Source organism: Chelonia mydas, chromosome 3 (assembly GCF_015237465.2).
Source record: "Chelonia mydas isolate rCheMyd1 chromosome 3, rCheMyd1.pri.v2, whole genome shotgun sequence".
NCBI classification, from domain to species: Eukaryota; Metazoa; Chordata; order Testudines; family Cheloniidae; genus Chelonia; species Chelonia mydas.
Window position 1 is genome coordinate 179,540,313 of NC_057851.1, and position 21,509 is coordinate 179,561,821.

At 39.8% G+C, this 21,509-nt stretch overlaps 2 protein-coding genes across 3 annotated transcripts in view; both read right to left on the reverse strand.

Moving 5' to 3' along the window:
• Window positions 1-21,509, reverse strand: part of PPP4R3B (protein phosphatase 4 regulatory subunit 3B) — a 75,278-nt gene that overhangs the window by 52,720 nt on the left and 1,049 nt on the right. For both annotated transcript variants that reach the window (XM_007070066.4, XM_027832204.3), the window contains exons 2-4: window positions 20,755-20,810; window positions 12,116-12,214; window positions 4,018-4,641 (exon numbers count right to left, since the gene is read on the reverse strand). In XM_007070066.4, coding sequence (XP_007070128.1) covers window positions 4,018-4,641; window positions 12,116-12,214; window positions 20,755-20,810 — 779 coding nt within the window. The remainder of the gene's footprint in view (window positions 1-4,017; window positions 4,642-12,115; window positions 12,215-20,754; window positions 20,811-21,509) is intronic.
• PNPT1 (polyribonucleotide nucleotidyltransferase 1) overlaps window positions 12,131-21,509 on the reverse strand; it is an 86,325-nt gene continuing 76,946 nt past the window's right edge. The window contains exons 29-30 of the transcript XR_005224918.2: window positions 20,755-20,810; window positions 12,131-12,214 (exon numbers count right to left, since the gene is read on the reverse strand). The gene's annotated coding sequence lies outside the window, so the exon portion shown is untranslated. The remainder of the gene's footprint in view (window positions 12,215-20,754; window positions 20,811-21,509) is intronic.

The window sequence follows — 21,509 nt, forward strand, 5'->3', positions numbered from 1 at the left end:
AAAAGTTTAAGTGTCTTCCAAATGTAACAGGCACTAAGGGTGAAATACAGAGGCAAAGCGTACCTTAGGCCTTTTCAAAATTAGAAAGGGTTTACTAGTATAGCTTTTCTGGCAAACCTCCTCCTACTGGAGACACAGCTTATAGCCACAGGCAGAAGAGTTTTTTTATTGGCATAGCTTATATCAGTTCCCCAAATGAAATAAGTTATACCAGCAAAAGGACTTTTTTGATGGTATGAGAGCTCTACAGTAGGGCACAGTACAGCTATATCAGTTAGGGGTGTAATTTTTTTCTTCACACTTCTAACCAAGGCTTTGCTGGCATAGCTGTTTAAGTGTAAACCAGGCCTTAGAGCCCCTTAAAGTTATGCAACATTAGAGTGGTTGTGTAAGTCATCATCTCTGATGTAACTCATTAAGGAGCCACTTACATTTTCTAACACCTTTCTCCAGCTCCTCTACATGCAAGTTGTATAACTCTTTTGAGTCTGACCCAGTGAGCCTAAGGGAGACTTAGAGTCTGAACAGGTGTAATACATTGAGAATACTAATAAAGTAAGTTTAAACAAAACAAACCTGTACTGTTACACTTGACTGACTCACTTCTGAATTTGGCCTGCTGTATTATGACCCCTTTTACTAAGGAGTACATTAGATCCAAATCATGCTGCAAGATCACTGACTTATACAGTACTAATTACCCACCAAGGTTTACAAAATCATTTGATAACCTTCCTGAATTAATTCTGAAAACCCACCACAAAAATGAAGACATGTAACTAGTGCATGTTATTTGCACTATAATTGAGCAATACCTAGTATCTACATTTAGCAAAGTTCTGTCCAAAGTGAATAAATAATTCAAAGACAACTTCAATGAATACCCTTTGCAATTGTTAACTTAAATTTATTAGGTTAACTAGAAGTTTGAGGAAGGCAGTTGGTGCCACTTCTATGATTAGCTTTAGAAATTAACTCCTGAATTTTAAATCCTATTCACTTTAATGAAATTCACACTTCAATCAAGCGAATGAGGCTGTCAGAAACTCAGCAGCTGGGTCAACTTACAAAGAAAAAAGTGTTCTCCAGAGCAGTCACAGTAAAAGAAGAAATCATTTATTAGTCTTCCCCACTGTTGGGAAAGACCGCTCTGGTCTCTTAAAAAGAAAGGAGTCCAACCCCCTGCTCAAAGCAGGAACAACCCCAACTAAACCATCCCACACAGGGCTTTGTCAACCCAGGCCTTAAAAACCTCTAAGGATGGAGATTCCACCACCTCCCTAGTTAACCCATTGCAGAGCTTCACCAACCTCCTAGTGAACTAGTTTTCCCCAAAATTCAACCTAGACCTCCCCCACTGAAACTTGAGACCATTGCTCCTTGTTCTGTCATCTGCCACCACTGAGAACAGCCGAGCTCCATCCCTCTTTGGAATCCCCCTTCAGGTAGTTGAAGGCTGCTATCAAATCCCCCCTCTCCTCTCTTGCGCAGACTAAATAAGCCCAGTTCCCTTAGTCTCTCCTCGTAAGTTGTCATGTGCCCCAGCCCCCTAATCATTTTCATTGCCTTCTGCTAGACTCTCTCCAATTTGTCCACATCCTTTCTGTAGTGGGGGGCCCAAAACTGGACACAATACTCCAGATGTGGCCTCACCAGTGCCGAATAGAGGGAAGTAATCACTTCCCTCAATCTGCTGGCAATGCTTCTACTAATGCAGCCCAATATGCTGTTAGCCTTCTTGGCAACAAGGGCACACTGTTGACTCATATCCAGCTTCATGTCCACTGTAATCCCCAGGTCCTTTTCTGCAGAACTGCCGCTTAGCCAGTCGGTCCCCAGCCTGTAGCAGTACATGGGATTCTTCTGTCCTAGGTGCAGGGCTCTGCACTTGTCCTTGTTGAACCTCATCAGATTTCTTTTTGGTGTAATACTCCAATTTGTCTAGGTCACTCTGGATCCTATCCCTACCCTCCAGCATATCTACCCTCCAGCATATCTACCCCGAAGCTTAGTGTCATCTGCAAACTTGCTGAGGGTGCAATCCATCCCATCATCCAGATCATTAATAAAGATAATGAACAAAACCGGCCCCAGGACCGACCCCTGGGGCACTCCGCTGCCAACTAGAAATCGAGCCGTTGATCACTACCCATTGAGCCTGGCAAGCTAGCAAGCTTTCTATCCACCTTATAGTCCATTCATCCAATCCATACTTCAACTTGCTTGCAAGAATTCTGTGGGAGACTGTATCAAAAGCTTTGCTAAAATCAAGGAATATCATGTCCACCGCTTTCCCCAGATCCGCAGAGCCAGTTATCTCTCACAGAAGGCTTGGTCAAGGATAACTTGCCCTTGGTGAATCCAGGTTGACTGTTCCTGATCACCTTCTTCTCCTCCAAGTGCTTCAAAATGGATTCCTTGAGGACCTGCTCCATGATTTTTCCAAGGACTGAGACAAGCATGTCTTTACTACTGGAAGTAATACAACAATTTAGATTTTCCCTCCCGTGTGAAGTGACTGCTTTCATTCACATACACCTTTAGCAGCAGCAGCCGCCACTGCTGCCATCCTGATGTGGAATAGGTGGCCTACGGAAAGTAGCTTTTAAAAGATGAACATGTCAGTATGCCCCACTCGCACAAGTAGCCAGGTTTTGAAATGTGTGCAACTACATCTACCATCTAATTTTACTTAAAAGAAAAAAAAAATCAAGTAAACTCAAGACTGCAAAATTTTCATTACTGTAGCTGAGAGTAATGGAGAAGTGACAGAACACATCAAGGCCTCAAGCACTCCTCAGGGGCCAGTAAAGAAAGGAGTTAATCAGCGCAGGGATCAGAGTTTTCTGTTAAGATGCAATCAGACTTTCACAAATAAGTTGATGAAACCTAAATTGGGAAAAACAGCACCCTGAAACAGAGTTTGCAGGTGGGAGGAAGAGAAATAAAACAAAAAAACCAAACAAAAAACCCAATGACCCTAAAGTCCTGAGATGGGGTCTCAGAAAATCAAGAGCTTTCATTTTTATCTGTAGCAAGATCCCATATACACAAAAATAAATGAGGGAGAAACCTGTATCAAACCCAAGTTCTTCTATTAATGTTGTTAGTCGACAGTTTTATTTTTGAGTTTCTTTAGGCTACCAAATCAGTTAACTAAATGTCAAACTTAACTAAGTATGAGAAATTCATACAATCCACAACCTAAAAAACAAGCAATTCACTTTATATATATTCTTGTGTCTCTGTGTTCTGGTGCACCTTCTGGGAATTTCACTCCTCACCCCATCCCTTATGCTTTCCTCTTCTCTGCTCTCTTTCTGGGATTTTTATTGATCCCTCACTTTCATTATTTTCATGTCTGATTTTGTAAGCAAGTAGTTTTTAAATGAGGTGTAACTTAGGAGTATGCAAGACAGATCAGACTCCTGAAAAAGGTACAGTAGTTTGGAAAAATTGAGAGCAACTATTTTAAAGTACTTACTTGGTGCCACAAATGAATAGCACTAATGTAGATAACACGATCAGAAACATTCCTGCTATACCTATTACAAATGAGGGATTAATGATCTGCTGTGAAAAAATTTTGTCACACTGAAGTGTTGCTATCCATTAATATAAGAGAAATAAAACTGCATGCTGCCTGATGAAAACAGTTTAAAATGCGTTGTAATTCACTCACAGATTGAGGATCACACTATAGATGTGTGAAAGTTATTATGGTACTTCTAGTCTATTCACCATTTTCCACTGCATCATTTTGCTATTTATAATCAGTTTTTGAAGTATATGATACATTTCAGATGGTTGTAATGTACTTTAAACTCAATTTATATTACATAAAAGCATATAACTAACATCTGTTTGAAGTGTGAGGAAGCACCAAGGATACTGTGCAAACAAAATGAAAGATATACATGATTACACAACACTGAATTAAAGATGTACAATTAACCTCAAAATTACAATTGGAAGTCTCAATTTACAATCCCGCCCTACCTCCTTCGATTCACTTACCTGCAACATACTGACAATCTCAACTTTGTTGAAGAAAATAAAGGAAGTGAGGGTAGAAAGAAAATTCTCTTCAAAAACTGACGGTGTTGGCAAGATGATGTCCTGAATGTACTGTACCCTGTAAGTCTGATGAATCTTTTGCCTAAGTTCAGAGTCTGTTATAGGTATAACCTCTTTAAATTTTGCTGTTTTGGTCAAGAACTCCCTGTGCCTTTTTGGCTGAGCCAAAGCAGGGTCATACTCGAGGCATCCCACAACATCCATAATACACTCATCAGAAAACATTACCTCAAACAGAGTTGCTTTATTGAGGAACAAAATTCCTCTAATAATTTCATACAAATGATGTAAACCTTCAGTGTTCTCTAGATTTTCGCAAACCTGGAAAAGCTGCAATAGTTTCTTAATGTAGCCTTCATTTTCCAAGGCAAGCGCTAACTTTTCTCTACGGATGGGTGAGGAGAGAACAGAGGTAACTAGGTCAGCAATCTCTTCAAGTTTGTTGAGTTCACAAGTAGGAAGATCAATCAAATGACTAGTTTCAGGCATTTCTTCAAAGCGTTCTTCTTCTGATTCATCAATAAGGTCCTGCGTGACTTCCACTGATGGATCTTTACCTTGAACCTAAAAATGGAGTGTAAACAATTACTGTCTTATCCCAAAATATTCATAGACATATAGAAAACATTCAAGTTGGTAATTTAAATAACTCATGTATAATTATATACAGTAGAACCTCAGGAGTGACAACTTGGGAATGGATGTAACTCCAAAAAAAATGCTATGGCTGTTTTTTCAAAAGTTTATAACTGAACATTGACTTAACACAGCTTTGAAACTTCACTGTGCAGAAGAAAAACACTGCTTCCCTCCCTTTTTTTTAGGTAGTTTAACAACGTACTGTGCTACATTTGCTTTTTAAAAATTTTTTTTTAAAAAAAAATTATTTATTTATTGGTGTGTCTGCTGCTCCCTGATTGCTTACTTCTGGTTCCAAATGAGGTGTGTCATTGACTGGTCAGTTCGTAACTGTGCAGTTTCTACTGTAGTGCCAACAGCTTGCTAGGCACTTCATAGCCATGAATGAAAATAAAGTCACTGGCCTTAAATAATGATCATTTAAAAATTCTATACTTATTTCAAAACAAAGTAACTTTTTAAACCTTAAAGCTCTTTGCTTCTTCGTAATTCCACTGAAGTCATATTACAGAAGTAATTAAAATGTCCAAGTACATAGAGATAGTGAAGTTTATACAGTAGGCATATAATGAATACCATAAAAAGAACAATCTTTTTTGTAAACTGGGCTAGCAGAAGCACTAGGGAAACCCAATTATTAAAAAACAACTGTTTCCTTTCCTATTTTGGACATTGGTCTGAAAGTGACTTGTAAAATAAACAGAAATAAAGTCTTAAAAATACGAGTGCAAGCTCAGACAGCATTTGGATTACATAACTAGGAATACACTTCAAATATTTAAAGTGAATACTATGACTCCTGGGGGAATTCTGCACCACTACGCAATGCAGAATTGGCGCAGAAATTCCAGGGGAGGGGAGGAGGAGAAGGAAGAGAAGGGAGCTGCAAGATTCCCAGCAGCTGCAGTACTAACCATGCCCTGAAGGAAGGAGGTGGAGTGCAGGAAACTCCATTTTAGCCCAGGACCCAGAATCAGGCTGTTTCTCCTTCTGGATCCTGGGCTCTGGTGGGCAGGGGGTGAGTGTGTCTGGGCTGCGGAGGGGCCTGCGGCTTGGCTCTGGGGAGGGGTGTGTGTGTCAGGGGTGTGGGAGTCTGGGCTGGGGGGCAGGCTGCAGCTGGGTCTGGGGGGGGGGGGGGGGGGTCTGCAAGTGTCTGGGCTGGGGAGGGAGGGAGCACAGCTGGGCTCAGGGGGATAGGGGATGTGTGCAAGTGTCTGGGCTGGGGGAGTCCCTGCAGCTGGGCTTTGGGGGATAGAGGTGTGGGTGTCTGTCCCTCCTGCTGGGCTCTGTAGGGGAGGGAGCAAAGAAGCAGGAACTAGGTTGTCATAGGGGTTTCCCTAACTCTCTACTTCTTGGGGGAAATTGTGTGTCGATTGTTAGAGACATAGCTGCTGACAGGTGTTTTGAAATAAATTACAAAGTAATTTAAATTGGCATGATTATAGAGTTATTTTGACAAAATATGAAGAAAATATGCAAAGTCTTACATGTTCTCCTACATTTCCTGCTCTCCCCATACACAGAGTCTGTTCTGCAGAAGGCCTTCCCCTGCCTAGTAGAGTTCTAGGGGTAGAGAGGCAGCTACAGAGACAAACCCACCCAGCTACTTATCCCATTAGTTTAAATAACTAACTAAATAAATAATTAAAAAGAGCCTCAGCAGGGGCTGAGCTGAAAAATACTTAGCTAAACAAACTCAGGGTATCCAAGATATACAAATTGAAGTTTTATGGAAGAGCTGTATATCCTAAAAACTCGGTGTTTAAAATGGAAATATGGAAGGTCAACCACAGCAGCACTATGAGATGCTGTGAAGGAAAACTTAATTTGTTCATTCTCCACATAAAAACTTCCATGGGACTGTTTTATACTAAACCCAATTATAATAAACCTAAATAACATAGCACAATTCTTCCTGCATTGTTTTACAAACTGTTTTGAAACATGTGTTAAGCAACTAGTAAAGAGACCAACACATTCAGTTGTTGAGAGGAAGTCTTCTAATAAAGGTGGAGCAGAACTGTTCTCAACAAATGTGTCTAAGGATTCTCTGAGGTGGTCTTAGGTAAGGGGCAATCTAAAAGAAATCATTGTACTGGTTTTACTTGATATCAGCACGACAGCCATCCCTATTTCTAGGCAGGCTACACAATATGAGGGGAAAGAAGGAAGGAAGACCAGGGAAAGCTACTTTTTAAAAAGTGCCACAGAATGCTTAATATTGAGAATGGATAGGAGTTCTGTTTTTAATGGTCTCATTCAAAAGGTCAAAGACGGATGTTAAATCAGTGGGTCCAGATTTATTTCCAGTGGAAGGTCACAGTGATTCCAACTTGACTTTTTCTGCCTATGATCCTGGAAACCCAGATGAGCAAATGTTGACCATTCCTCAACTTTTGATAAATCATCCAGTAAGGTATTAGTCAAAAGTCTGACCCTACTTGCCACCAGGGGTCACACTGCATAGAATGTCTGGGATGGGCAGGAATAGTCACACAGCAATTTTATTTGACTGGTATTTTGAAATAAATTACTAAAGTAATTGAAACTGGAGTGATTATATTGTGTAAGTTTGACAATATGCAGAATTTTGTAGAATTTTAAAATATGCACAGAATTTTTAGGTGCAGGATTCTCCCAGGAGTAACCGTTTCATACCACTAAACATTTATGAGAGTACTTTGTAGTGACTACTAATCTGATCCCACCCACGTAACACTAATTTCCTTTGCAACAAAAGCCAAGAATGGTACTCTACTATTTTTGACAGTGCGAAGTCAGTAGTGCACTAACCCTTGTCCTTTCCATGAACAAAGAAAAACCCAAAAGCACTACCTATTCAATGAATTGCAATATTAATTTCTGCCCATGTACTTATAGTAATATTTGAGAACCATAATTATATTGAGGATAAGCCTTAAAACACCAGAGAAAATGAGCTCAGAAAACTAAACCCAACCCCATTAAACACAATTTTGCCCAAGCAATGCATCACTGTGGTCAGATTGCAGGGGGTGGAAGAGTTGTCTTTCACTCCATATATGTAGTCAATAGCAGACACAGAGTAAGCCTTAAGCCTACACAAGCAAAAAACCTTGATAAGCATTATTCTAAATGAGTGTATTAACTTTACATCATTTTATTTCACTTCTACATTGTAATAGGATTTCTATAGATTTTCACTATAATCTGACTTTGTAGCAAAACACAAGTTATAAAGCCAGAAAGGGCTATTGTGCTCATCTCCAATATGACTTCTTGGGTAACACAGACCATAAGACCTCCCTAAATTAGTTAACATTTGAACAAGAGCATATTTTGTGGAAAAATTTCCCATCTTGATTTAAAACATGCACCTAGGAAGTTGCACATTTTACTGTTTCTGTAGACTGAGCTAACTGCATAACCTGGCACTCCTAGTTTCCTTCCATTCTCCCTGACAAGATCGCGGTGAGCCACCCTCCTCCCCACTATTTCAGGGACTCACTGCAAGCTCCCAACCCCATCCTTCATTCCAGGGCCTCTGTGTATACCCCATTCACCCCTCGCCCCATGCCATAGCTTCTGCACACCTCCCCATTGCTCCTCCCAGGTTTCCCATGCCATGGGCTCTGATGCCCCCTTTTCAAGGCCTCTCATTCTTCCCCTCCAAAGCTGAAGCTCTGTGTGCCCCACCTCCTCCTCTTCTCCTTCTCTCTCTCTCTCTCTTTCAGGGTGTCAGTGTTTGGAACTCAAGTGGGACATGGACAGAGATAAAATGAGGGGTATTTTTATGTTGGAATATGTTAATTTATACCATCAACTGATTCTTTGATTTATAGAGAATTACAGAAGAGGCTGACATTGTGGTTGTGCTAACTAGATGTCAAGGACTCTGTGTGCCCCCACATTTCCCCCCCAATTTTCATCAAAATAGGGTTCTGCCCATTAGCACCTAGAATAATCCCTGAAATTTTGGAATTGATCAAATACGGCATTCAAACATTACTGTGTTACATCAGAGAAATACCATCTAGTTGAGTGTAAATAAAAAGATCCTTTTAATAAAATTCCAATCACAGATCATAACATGGTCTCTTATTAACTTTATCAAATTGATGCAATTGAAAAGGCCAATGTAAATCTCAATCTCAAAACGGGTTTCTGATGTAAAGTTTGCTTCTCTTCTTGTATTGGTTTTACAATGGTGCAATTCCGTTATCTTGTTATTACAGTTATAAGTCAGGAAGTGACCAGAATAAGTCCTACAACACCTAAATGATCTATGTATGCTAAAAACCCACTATCAAGGATTATGAGTAAAATACCAAGAAGTGCTTAAATCAAATTTTCAAAAGTAACTTCTGCAATTAGGAGTCTAAGCCTCATTGAAAAAAAATGGGTCTTAGGCTAAGTGTCTATGTCATTTTTGAAAATGCAACTTAGGCCCCTTAGAAGTTTTACTCTACATTTACATTTGAATAACGCTGTAATAGGGTCAGCCACCTTCCCTATGCCCCCTCATGGCCAGAGGTGGCTCTGCACTGCCCAGACTCAAGTTTCGCCCTTGCTTCCTTGATAACTCAAAAAGAGGCTTCCACAAGCCCAACAACAGCCCTTACTGGGGTCTGGTTTTATTAACAAAGTTCCAAAATGAACACAAACAGGCCTTAGCCTGGGCACAGCCCTTTCTCCATGAGATACTGTCTCTTCCTCTATTTTCTAAACCTCTGGAGAAGACAGGTCCTGGCCTGTCTTCTCCAGCTTTCTCCCCAGAAGAAAGAACCAGCTGGAACGTCTATTTCTCTCCCAAGCCCCTTCAGGGGACACTTTCTCTCCCTGCAGCTTCACTCACTCTTGTAGTTCCCCCTTGGCTGTCCAAAAGGATGTTATGCTACCACCTCAGAGGCCTGGTTTAGTGACATGACTTGATCCACCTGGAGAGGCAAGGTAGACAGAGACCCATCTCCCTTTAGTAGGGCCAGCCACCCAGCAACATTCACCATTACATTTAGTTTACAAAAATATGGACTTCCATCATGAAAAATAGACACTTTGCTACAAAATACTTTGTTACAAAATAGTAACAAAGACCTAATAAATTTAGCATGTTACACACTTTTGAGTTAAGTTACAATGGTATAAATAACTTCTGTTAGTATAGCATTTAAAGATCTGAAAGCTTAGCTGTCTTTTTATATCTAAAGAGCACATACAGAAATGCTTTTAAAAAATAAATTTCATAATTAAGGATTATTATAATATGAGGCTATCCCCCTATAAGCCTGATCCTGAGACAGAAGTTGAACACATGGAATGTAAGTTAATGAGGTAATACACAGAACACACCTCTGGATGAAGATCAGTGGCTAGCTCCTCTGATCTTTGTTATAGAGAACACTTAAACAAAAGCCAATGAGTATACTGAACTGATCCAAAAATTAACACGGTTGGCTCATTATTTGTTATTGTTTCACTTACTCCAAGAGGAGAACTGAAAAGCAATCTGAAAGTGGACTGAAAGGTTGCTAATTCTTGAAAAGATTACATCACCAAAATATTCTCTTCTGCAGTAATATTTAGGGCCTAATCCAGCAATGTGTTGGACTCCCTCAACCCACAGTCAACAGTCACTACAAGAATTATTTTCTCTTCTTTTTCCAGAAGTGGTAAACAGCATTGTCAAAATGCTGCATTTCCTACATTGATATTAATGTATTCCCGGGGGAATTCTGCACCACTGTGCAAGTGCAGATTTCATGTCCCGCACAGAATAATAGATTCTGCTGGGAAGGTGCTGCAATTACACCTTTCACCCACCAGGGGCTGCTGTGGTGCCAGAAGAGAAGGCAGCCGGAGCAGCCAGCTGCGGAGAAGGAAGGGACAGAGGCTGCCTTCCTCACAGCACCCTGCCTGTGGGCCCGGATGAGGAGGCAAGGGACATAGGTGTGTGTGGGGGGGGTGGCGGGGGAAGCAGGAGGAAGAGGACAGAGAAGGCTGCTGGGAGGGGGCAACAAAGACTGGGATTCAGAAGGGTTAGTGGGGGGACAGACTGGGGTGGGGCCACAGGAGCTAGTGGGGTTACAGCATTGAGCCGGAGGCTGAGTGGGGTACAGGGTTAGATGGGGGAGGGAGAAGGGGGTGCTGGGACACATGGGGATGGGAGAAGACATGCCTGACTGAATGGGAGAGGCTAGGGGTCAGCCAGGGTCTGCACTGGGGAGGCTCTACAACTCCCTAACAATCCCTCCATTCTTCCCCCCGCCCCCCAAAAAATCACCCGTTCCATTCTTCTCCCATCCATACCCAATAACCTTCCAGGTTCACTCCCAGGCTCTTTTCCAGCAATTACTTCCCTCTCATTCAACTCCTCCATTACGCCTGACTCCCCCAAGCCTTTGCACTGCTTCTGAGTTTCTGTATTTTAGTTTGAAATATTATTCAATACTGTACTAATATGTACTAAACTGTACTAATATGCCTACTAAGTAATCTATTTCTCAAAAAACATTCCCTGAATCATTTTTGTTGTCTGTATTGTTACAGACATATTTGCTGACACATATTTTGAAATAAATTACCAAATTAACTGAAACTGGTGTGATTATAGGGTATTTTAACAAAAAATATGCAGAATTTTAAAATATTGTGCACAGACTTTTTGGATGCAGACTTCCCCCAGGAGTAATTAATGGTTCCTAAATTTAAAGGAAAACTCCAGGTTAAACAAACAACAATTTGGTATATAAAAGATATTTTAAACCATATATAATCACAAGGACAGTAAACCACTGAAGACCAGAGTTAAATGCCAAATATAATAATGGATAATTAAACAAAGATTCCAGCTTGACAATCTGATATGCAAACTAGGACTGAAAGAGTTAGCTTTCCACATTAGAAAGTACTGGAAATCAGAGTTTCAATGCTGGAAGGTAAGTTCTATAGTTTTTGCCCATTTATTTTGTTGAACTTTGAAACAGATTTAAAATGTTTCTAATGGGAAAGTTGATTATTTCAGTCTTAATTTCAAACTTCACCTCTTCTAGGAAGTATAATTAAAATGGCAGCTGAAAAGAGACAACAGCCCCAATCACTGAAGAGACATACTGAAAAGTACAGAATTTATATTTTATTTAATATGTGCTGTCTTTAGAAAAAAAAAATCTATACTTTCTGTCAAACTGAAGCTGCCTTCTGGGAATTAGTAGGAATTGAAAATATGACTCTAATGGGCCTCTGAGCAGCTACAGGCATCAGTGTGAACAGCAAAGAATCAGAATTACTGTATCAGGCAGCTGAACCCTAAAAATATAAACATGCTCTTACTTTATACTTTGTTTTAAAAATTATGGCACACAAAACAAGCAGACAGGACACATCAAAATTTGAAAATTAGAATTTTAAAAATTAACTGTACCTGGCAGATTTTTTCCCAAATTTCATCACAGCCAGCTTTTTCTTGAAAACTCAGCGCTAAATCATAATTCTCTGCTTCTGACCAAACAATCAAGGTGTCCTATTTAAAAATAAATATTTGTGATTTTCAAAAAAAAAATTCAGGTGCAATACAAAATAGACTGAATGCCATGCAATAAGTAATATATCCAAGGACGCAATTACTACTTGAACTGGTGTTAAAATTGTCAAGACAGAATGACATATCACATCAAGGAGGATGAAATTACCAGTTTTGCTATGAGTATAAGACTCTTTACAGTCTCTCTGATAAATGAAAGGGGGGGGGGGGGGGGGAAGAGGGCAGGGGCACCCAGCCAGCCAGTTAGCTACAAAATCCCTGTTGGTAGCTATTCTCTACTTGCTTTACCTGTAAAGGGTTAAAAAAGCCCGTAAGTAAAAGGAGGGGAGGGGCACCTGACCAAAAGAGCCAATGCGAGGGCTAGAATTTTTTAAAATTGGGAAAAAACTTTCCCTTTGTCTGTCTGTGGTTGTTCTCTGGAGAGAGGAGAGACAGAGCAGCAATGCTGTAAGAAGCTTTAAACCAGGTATGAAAAATCATACCTAGAACCTACTTATCTGAAACCCCAGATATGTAAGTAGATCAGGGAATGTCTAGGTAGACACGATTGGATTTCTCTCTTTTATTTCTTTATGGCTTGTGGACTCCTCTGTGCTAACCCCCAAATGCTTTTGTTTTGCTTGTAACCATTAAGCTGGACCTCAAGAAAACCATTCTTGATGCTTAATTATATTTGCTCTTTTTAAATCCAGCAATACCCTAAGTTCCAGATGTATTTTCTTTCCTTTTGTTTTTAATAAAATTTACCTTTTCTAAGAACAGGATTGGGGTTTTTTGTGTCCTAAGAGGTTTGCGCATATGTTGTTTAATTAGCTGGTGGCAACAACTGACTTCCTTTGTGTTCTTTCTCAGCTCTTCTCCAGAGGTAGTGGGGGGGAGGTGGGGGGCGTGAAAGGGCTTGAGGGTACCCCACAGGGAGGAATTCCCAAGTGTGCCTTCCTGGGTCAAAAGGGGAGGTTTTTTTGCACTTGGGTGGTGGCAGCATCTACCCATCCAGGTCAGAGAAAAGCTGTAACCTTGGGAGTTTAATATCAAACTGGAGTGGGCAGTATTAATTTTTAGAATCCTTGCAGGCCCCCACCTTCTGCACTCAACATGCTAGAGTGGGGAATCAGCCTTGACAGTCTCTTTCATGTCCTACCACCCAAAACATAATTTGATTAAATCTTATTAAACATTCAGAATAAATTTACATGAAAAAAGACTTAACATTCTTCCTCTCAACAGAAATACCCGGGAATTTAAGGTAGTCATAAAGATGAATGCACACATTAGAGTAAACTTATTTACAATATGGAAATAAAAAAAAAACTTTTCCATATTTATAAAAATACACAAATATGAGATTAAATGTTCTCTGAAATGAAAATATGGATGTAACACAATTTGGGAAATAATTCCACACATGTTCCAAATGTATAACTTTAAACACAGATCAACTTTAACTCAAAGAAACAAGGTGGATAAAAATGATTTTTTAAAAAAAAAGGATTTTAATGTTATTAAACTTTTTAAAAATAAATCTATTTAAAATTAAAATTGCAATTATAGCAACCTTTGTTATGGTTTAAACTCACTCTTTAATTTTAATTAATTTAATTTTAATTTAAAAAAAAGCAGTATATGTTTACTGCTAAAGTTTTAAAGACAATTAAATCACTGAACTAGCAGAAGCCCTCTCTAAGCTCCTGTAACCAGAGTCTACCAAAGTGCTAAACCAGCTTTCGACAGCAACAGCCCTTCTTCTGCAGGTTCAAAGAGAATATTTTCTTCATTTCAGTTTATTTAATTAGTTCAGTTCAATTAGTTCATTCTAAGTTGAAGACTAATAAGTTGAGAAACCTGGAAAGCTGATTTTCCTCTCTGAATAAAAAACTAGGTGAGAGAATGAGACCTACTAGTTCTAAAATCTCAAAGCACACGGTGGCAAGAAACAATCAGTTCAATTCATTAACTGCAGATAAGACGTATCGTGTTAAAACATGTTTTTCATTTAAAAATTAATAATCTTTTTTTAAATGTATACAGCACATTTAAGGTATTTTCATTTAGCTAATTTTAAATAACTTTAAGATCCCCCTTTTTTGCATTTTAATTTCATTAAAATTCCCATTCAAATGGTGCTTAACACAAAGCACAAGTAAAAAATTAATCTAGTAAATTAGAAATGCATTATTCACCGTTTTCTAACAAAAGTATTAAGAATCTGAATCCATGACATGAATTGTGTAACGACTTAAATAAATGCGTACAAATATAGTGTTTCTTCCTGGTTTGCAGAAAACCAACCTTTCTTTAGGAAAATAACTAAAAAGTACAAATGCAAAATACAATTAAAACAAATTATTTAAATGATGATTAAAATTGCTTTGATTTAAATCAATCCACCTGTGAAGAGGCAAATCTTTTAGAACCACAAGTTTATAAAGTTTATATACTGTACAATATATTTTTAACAAGTTATTCATTAAGTTACTATACGATGATACTGGAGTTATGTATTTCTATTCAGGACTTGTCTATACAAACACAAGTTCATGGCAGTCTGCGGTGTAAATCTACCTCACACTACCCAGCTGTGCCACGCCCTAAGTGCCATTGTGGACGCTGCTACTGTACTCTACAAGTTCCCTAGTTGATTTTTTTCCCTCTGTAATTACTCATCCTGCCCACTCGTGTTAGCAAACAGTGAACCCAAAGGAGTAGAGGGATCCTTTTAATTTACTGGACAGATTCAAGGAAAAATAATCCTTGCAAAAGTTTCTTGTTACGATGAAGACAAACCTTTGTAGAGGGCCAAGTCCAGCCCTAGCTAGGATCAAGCTCAGCTCCACTGACATCCATTTACAAAAATGCTAGCTACTTTATAAGGAGGCGATGCCTAGTTTTTCTTGGTTTTTGGGGGGGATGCTGTGGTGATAATATATATTTAATGACGTGGAGATATATATTAAGAAATTGCAACTTTGAAGACCGTGAAAAAGAAATAGGCCTTCTAACGGTAGACAAACAGAGAAACTTATGCAAAGAAGTTAAGTAGTTTTGCAGTAGAACTACATACTAAAATTTAGGGAACTGAATAGATCAGGAGGTTGGTAATACCACCTAAAGTCTCATCTCTCAATTAATAGTGACCAAAACGCAACATGAGGAAAATCCATACCAGGAACAGGAAACTGAGGCATCTTATAGCATTTCTCCCTAATAATTACTTGGGGCAAACCAACATGATGTCTCTCGCAGTAAAACAGGTCGATTGTTTGGCCCACAAATAGATGTCCCAGCAGAGGCGGAGTACCAGCCACAGGTCATAGACCAAACCAGTCCAGCCCTGGCCTCCATCAGAGGGCAGCACGGAACCCTGTGAAGCCATGGCAGCTCCCCCTCCTCTGGCCATCAAGCACTTTCCGAAACCCTATTTGTGAGGTGTTCCAGTATAAAGTGGAGCCATCACAAGACACTGCTGAGTGGGTCAACATTATCTTTGGTACACTACTCTCACTGGGCTGAAGTAGATGTCTGCCTACAGTGTGTTTGACTTCACTAGACTTTATTGCCTTGAGTTAGGGCTTCTCTTTTTGGGAAAGTTTACCAGTTAATTCAGACCAATACAGTTAAACCAATATAGTTATAGTGGTATAACTCACTGCATGGACACTCTTATTCTGAAAGCTTTTTCCTGTTTGGTTTAAACCACTTCCAAAGTAACGTTAGCTAAACCAAAAAGCCACTACTGCTCCAGATAATCCACACACGGAATTATACTAGTATAACTATGTAAGGGCTTGTCTACACTGGTAAGTCTCTGCACAGTAAAGCAGCTTTTTGTGCTCAAACTAAAGACGTGTACACGCTGCCAAGCCACTTTGCGTGCAGAAACTCCTCAGTTGCAGTGCTGAGGAAAAAAAACCAAACCAAAACAAAAAAACCACCTCAACGAGAGTTGTAAGGCTATTAGCGCAGAGGCTCCAGCGCTCTATTGCCAGTGTAGACACTTGATTGCTTTCTGTGCTGTAATTAATTTGAGCATAAGCTTTCGTGAGCTACAGCTCACTTGCATCCGATGAAGTGAGCTGTAGCTCACAAAAGCTTATGCTCAAATAAATTGGTTAGTCTCTAACGTGCCACAAGTACTCCTTTTCTTTGTGCTGTAATTGGCCTCCTGAGCTGTCTCACAACGCCTCAAGTAACTGCTCTGCTCATTGTTTTGAACTTGGCTGCCCCGGAGATATGCTCCCGTCCCCTTTCAAAGCACTGTTTCTGACAGCCCTTGTCTGCTGATCTGCTCTGGGACACAAAGCACACCATTAATGTGGAATGCTCGTGCTGTTGAACACAGAGACGCGTGCGTGCATGTATGTACACCTGCCCCGCCCCAGGACCGGTTGCTTCCTGCTGCTGTCTGAACTTACAAGATAGCATACTGACACACACTCTGTCCCTCTCCCTGTTCATTCATTCATAGACACACACACTCTTCCCCCTCCCACACTTCAGTTGAAAAGCAGCTGGCAATGTAGTAGGATGCCCATGGAACAACAGGATTGGGAAACCTGCATCATGTGACACTGTGCCTGCCCCATGAGGTATTGCAAACCCTTCCCAAAGCACCCTGCGGCCAGCTGCACAGTGGAATAGCTACCACAATGCACTGTTTTCTTTGCCATTTCAAGAGCTGCTAATGTGGATGCGCTCCAGCGTCACAAGGAGCGTAGTGTGGACACGCAACAGCAGTTTAGTTCCAGCATTTTAATAAAAGTGTATAACTTGTGGTGCAGAAACTTGCCAGTGCAGACATACCCTAAGTTTAAATTTACACCTTTCCTTAGCTTATACCAGTATAATTTTACTGTGTAGACAAGACAGATGTTGCCAGTTAACCAGAGGTACTTCAAACATTTGTAAAGGCTAGGCTGGACACCCCAAACACATTTGATGGAGGCGCTAAGTGTTTTTTCTTCTTCCTATGGATCACTGAGTTGTCCGGGGAGTTTACAAAAATAACTTAGCGATTAACCCATGGTTTAAAAAAAACGGGCGGGGGGCTACCTAGTTTTGACATACCCAGTGCATCTCTGGAGAGTCTTCCCTGGGAATGAAATAGGGAAAGAATGCCACAGAGCTGGCACTGCTCCTCCCTGCCTTCTTATCTCAGAAGCACCTGATCTAGCTCTCTTCTGTGCATAGAATAGAAAAACGATCAAGCCCATCACCATTTAACAGGTGTTCATTATGTTGAAGGCCACCTATTTAGTCCTTGACAGACAGATTCCTCATAACATAAAGAGAGCACACAACTACCATACTTAGGCCATGTTTACACAGTGACTGCTACAGTGGCATTGCTATGGTGCTGGTCCTATGTAGAATGTTTTTCTCTCTTGCTGTACGTAATCCACCTCCCTGAGAGGCAGTCACTAGGTTCACAGAAGAATTCTTCCTATCTGTGTCTATACCAGAGGTTAGGTCAGCATGGCTATGGTTTTCAAGGGTATGAATTTTTCTCACCCCTGAGAGCCAGCTATGTCAACCTAACTTTTAATTAAGGCCTTAGCATCGTTGCCAAAGACTGAAGAGGCACAGAAACTTAATTACCTTCTCATTTTAAGAGAGGGCTTCTCTTCAATGCAAAGTTAATTCCTGCTGAAGCTTGAATGTTGCCCCTAATTTGACGCTGATCCCCACACAAAAAATCCTTCACTCAAGTACAGTGCTGCCATTAACTTGAGTTGGCGGGCACAACAGGGAGTGTAGGCTAAAACCCAAATGAACACAAATCGTCAGTTGCTAACATGACCACTTCGAAGTGTGGATACAGGCTAGCGCCACTCAAATGCAGCTAGTCTTCCAATACTTTCCACAATCCCCCAGCTATCTCCCCTCCACCTCTGTGCACTCCTCTTAGGGGGAAAAACAAACAAAAAAACCACACTGCTGCTTTCTCATGGGAACAAGTCAGTACAAAAATGCCCACCACTGCATCTCATACCCTACATCAGCCTCCTTCTTCCAAAAGGAGAGTCCCACGCCCTACCTCTGGCATAAACTAATTTTAATTTAGTGTTGCCAGAGTAACACCACTTCTGTGCACATGCCCAGAAAGAACAGACAAGTTCTTCTACAATACACTGAAAAAGAATTTATAGAGTGACTCAACATACTGAAGCACTAAGAACCATAGGATGTGCCCCCAGAAGCCTAACTGCCATACACGAATACTGTGCCACTAGAAACATGACAACTCAAGTGTTATTTCACAATGTGGTCGCTCTCACTAGAGCTAACTTGAGAGGAGTAACTTGAGTGAAGATTAATCAACTTAACTCTATATGGAAGACATACCCCAAATCATGGTTAAACACACTCCTGCAGCAGTGTGGAGTACTCTACATTGCTGATGCCTATGCTGTTTCAGATTCTGTAGTCAATCTGCACTTTTCACATGACAAATTTTTTTTCATAAAGAGAAAATATCCCTAAATATATTAAATGCAATAGTTCCTCTAAAAATTAACTTGGAAGCGTTTTTTAAATTTTATTTTAAAAATCACGTTTACATGTGTTTTTTTCAGCAAAATGAGTATTGGGCCTTTTCAACTCAAGTCTACAATTTGTTTTTGCTTACTGTAATTTGAAGATAATTTTTTCTGCAGCATGTGTCAATACAAACTTAGGTACATCCACACCACAAATGCAGGTGTAACTATAGTGTGGGTAGAGATATCACTGCTAAGTTGAATCTAGCTAGTTCAGGTAATAATTACAATGAAGACATGGACCCTGGCATGGGGTTGCAACTTGAGTACTTACTCAGGGTCCATGTCAGGCTTGTGCTAGAGTGGCTAGCTGCACTGAAGCCCATGCTGCCACACATTCACTACTATTGTTACCCAAGCTAGCATAGATATGCCTACCCATGCTACAGTTATACCTTAATTTGCAGTACATACATACCCTTAGAAGAAGAGACAGAAGGTTAAATATTTTATTTGTGTATTTAACAGATTAAGAGTTTGCAAATATTTTCACTGTAAAAGAAGTAAACAATTGCGCATCAGCATATGCCAGCAGTTCTCAAACTGTGGGTCGGGACCCCAAAGCGGGCTGGTGTGTAGACAGCCACTGAGACCGCCACTATCCACTCTAGGGCCCCGAGCGCACTGTCATAGAATCATAGAATATCAGGGTTGGAAGGGACCTCAGGAGGTCATCTAGTCCAACACCTTGCTCAATGCAGGACCAATCCCCAATTTTTGCCCCAGATCCCTAAATGGCCCCCGCAAGGATTGAACTCACAACCCTGGGTTTAGCAGGCCAATGCTCAAACCACTGAGCTATCCCTCCCCCCATCTTAGAAACCATCCCTCTCCTCTGCAATCGTGACCTCCCCACGACAGCTATACTCCACTGAAGCAATTAAACCACCATTCAGTAGGTAGAAACTTGTGACCATGGGAGATGAAGAACCTTCATGGGAACCTGAGCCAAGACTATGGAGCTCACTGCCAGATCAAATAATGTTGATCAATAATCTTGCTACATTCAGAACTAAATGCAAACCTGTTTACTCAACTTCTCTTGCAACAGTACCCCACAGTCTGATATTTTTGTATTAATTAGAAAACCTCAGCTTGCCGCTTTGTGGCAAGGGTCGAAAAGTATTATTGTTTTTTACTGGTGGGAAGTGCTCAGAAACTATGGTAATGGATACTAATATGAGAACCTGGATAAAAGAGGTAGAGAATCTACTGTGGAGAAAAAGGGGGCGGATGGAAAAAGAAAAGCAGCAAAAAACCAATGAGGACAACATTTTCTATAACAGATAGGAAAAAACAAACAGAAAAAAGGGAAGTAATAGAAGGGGAAAGAACAGGTAATAAAAGCAAGAGAAACATAGTACATGACTTTTTTAATGGATCACTAGAAGGTTGACAATATGTTAAATTCAGCGCCAAACTGTTTTATTCTTTTGATTTACAGAAGGCATGCCTTCAAAAGATGGTGGCGTGCAAGTGTATTTAACCCTGGCTAGTCAGCTTAGTTAGGTCAGGCTAGCAGGTGGGCCTGAACAATAATAAAAAAAAGCCACATTGTAGACGCAGATTCCTTGATGTCATTTTCAGAGAAAGAATTAAAGAAATAACCAGTATGTTGAAATGCTGCTGGTGGAGGCTTTATTTTCCTGTTCGAAATAATCACTTAACCCAATATTGGGTTAATAGCAAAAATAAAAAAGGAATCAATTATATGTATACTCCATATTTAAGTATTCTTCCTTTCATGAGTTCAATATATTCCCCAAAATGCCTATCAACCAACAGCCCCTTTCACCAAACACCTTAAATTATAGCATTAATAGAAGTACAATTTTTCAAAGTTTGCAAACAATTTTTCAACCTGCAGAGAAACAAACATCAGCAAATCTATACAGTGAACCTTTTGCCCTTTTCTGTAAATCAGCATTAATTTTTGTGCCAAATTCAGTGCAAAATGATAGGACAAAGGAAGCTGGTACTTGCCTGCTGTTTTTGATATGCAGTGTTTGGATTTATCTTTGATTCCAACAATAGAGAACCTGAAAAGGTAATAAGGAATTATATTTAGGAAGTTTAACAAAACAAACATCTCCATGGCCCTTACAACTGGCCATGTGCCAATAAATATATTATTTTCTAATTAATCCAAATCTTCTAGCCAGTCCAAGAGAATATTTTGCATTTTAATGGAAATCTCTACACCTTCTGAATAAGCCAGGTAACAGGCAAAGCCAAAATAAAATATTCTGATTTAAATTTAAAACACAAATTTCATTTACTTTAGACTCATTGTTCTGTGTATTGCTATTTTTCTGCTATCCTGTACAGTAATCTGACAATTGTGAAGAACGTTTTATAAATCAATGCTAACTAGTACTAAACAACAAGCAATTTATAACAAAAATTTACTTGCCCACACACGAATGTGCATTTTTTTGTTCATATCTCCTTGAGGTGCCCTTCAGAAATGAAAAATCTAGACTCTATAAACCCAAAGACTTTATTTTGTGTAAGTAACATATGTATCCTGGCAACAAGTCCAGAGTAATCTATACCAGACCTCAGAAGGTTTATTTAGCACATTAGCACCTGTCAGCTGACAAAGCTGACGCTATGATTTTTTTCTTCTTAAAAATTTTTTTTCTAGGTGAACTTAAATACACAATTGAAAAAAACAAAAAGCAAGTAAACAAACAAAAAAAAACCCCACACCAGCAGGAGTTTCACCTTTCCAAAAC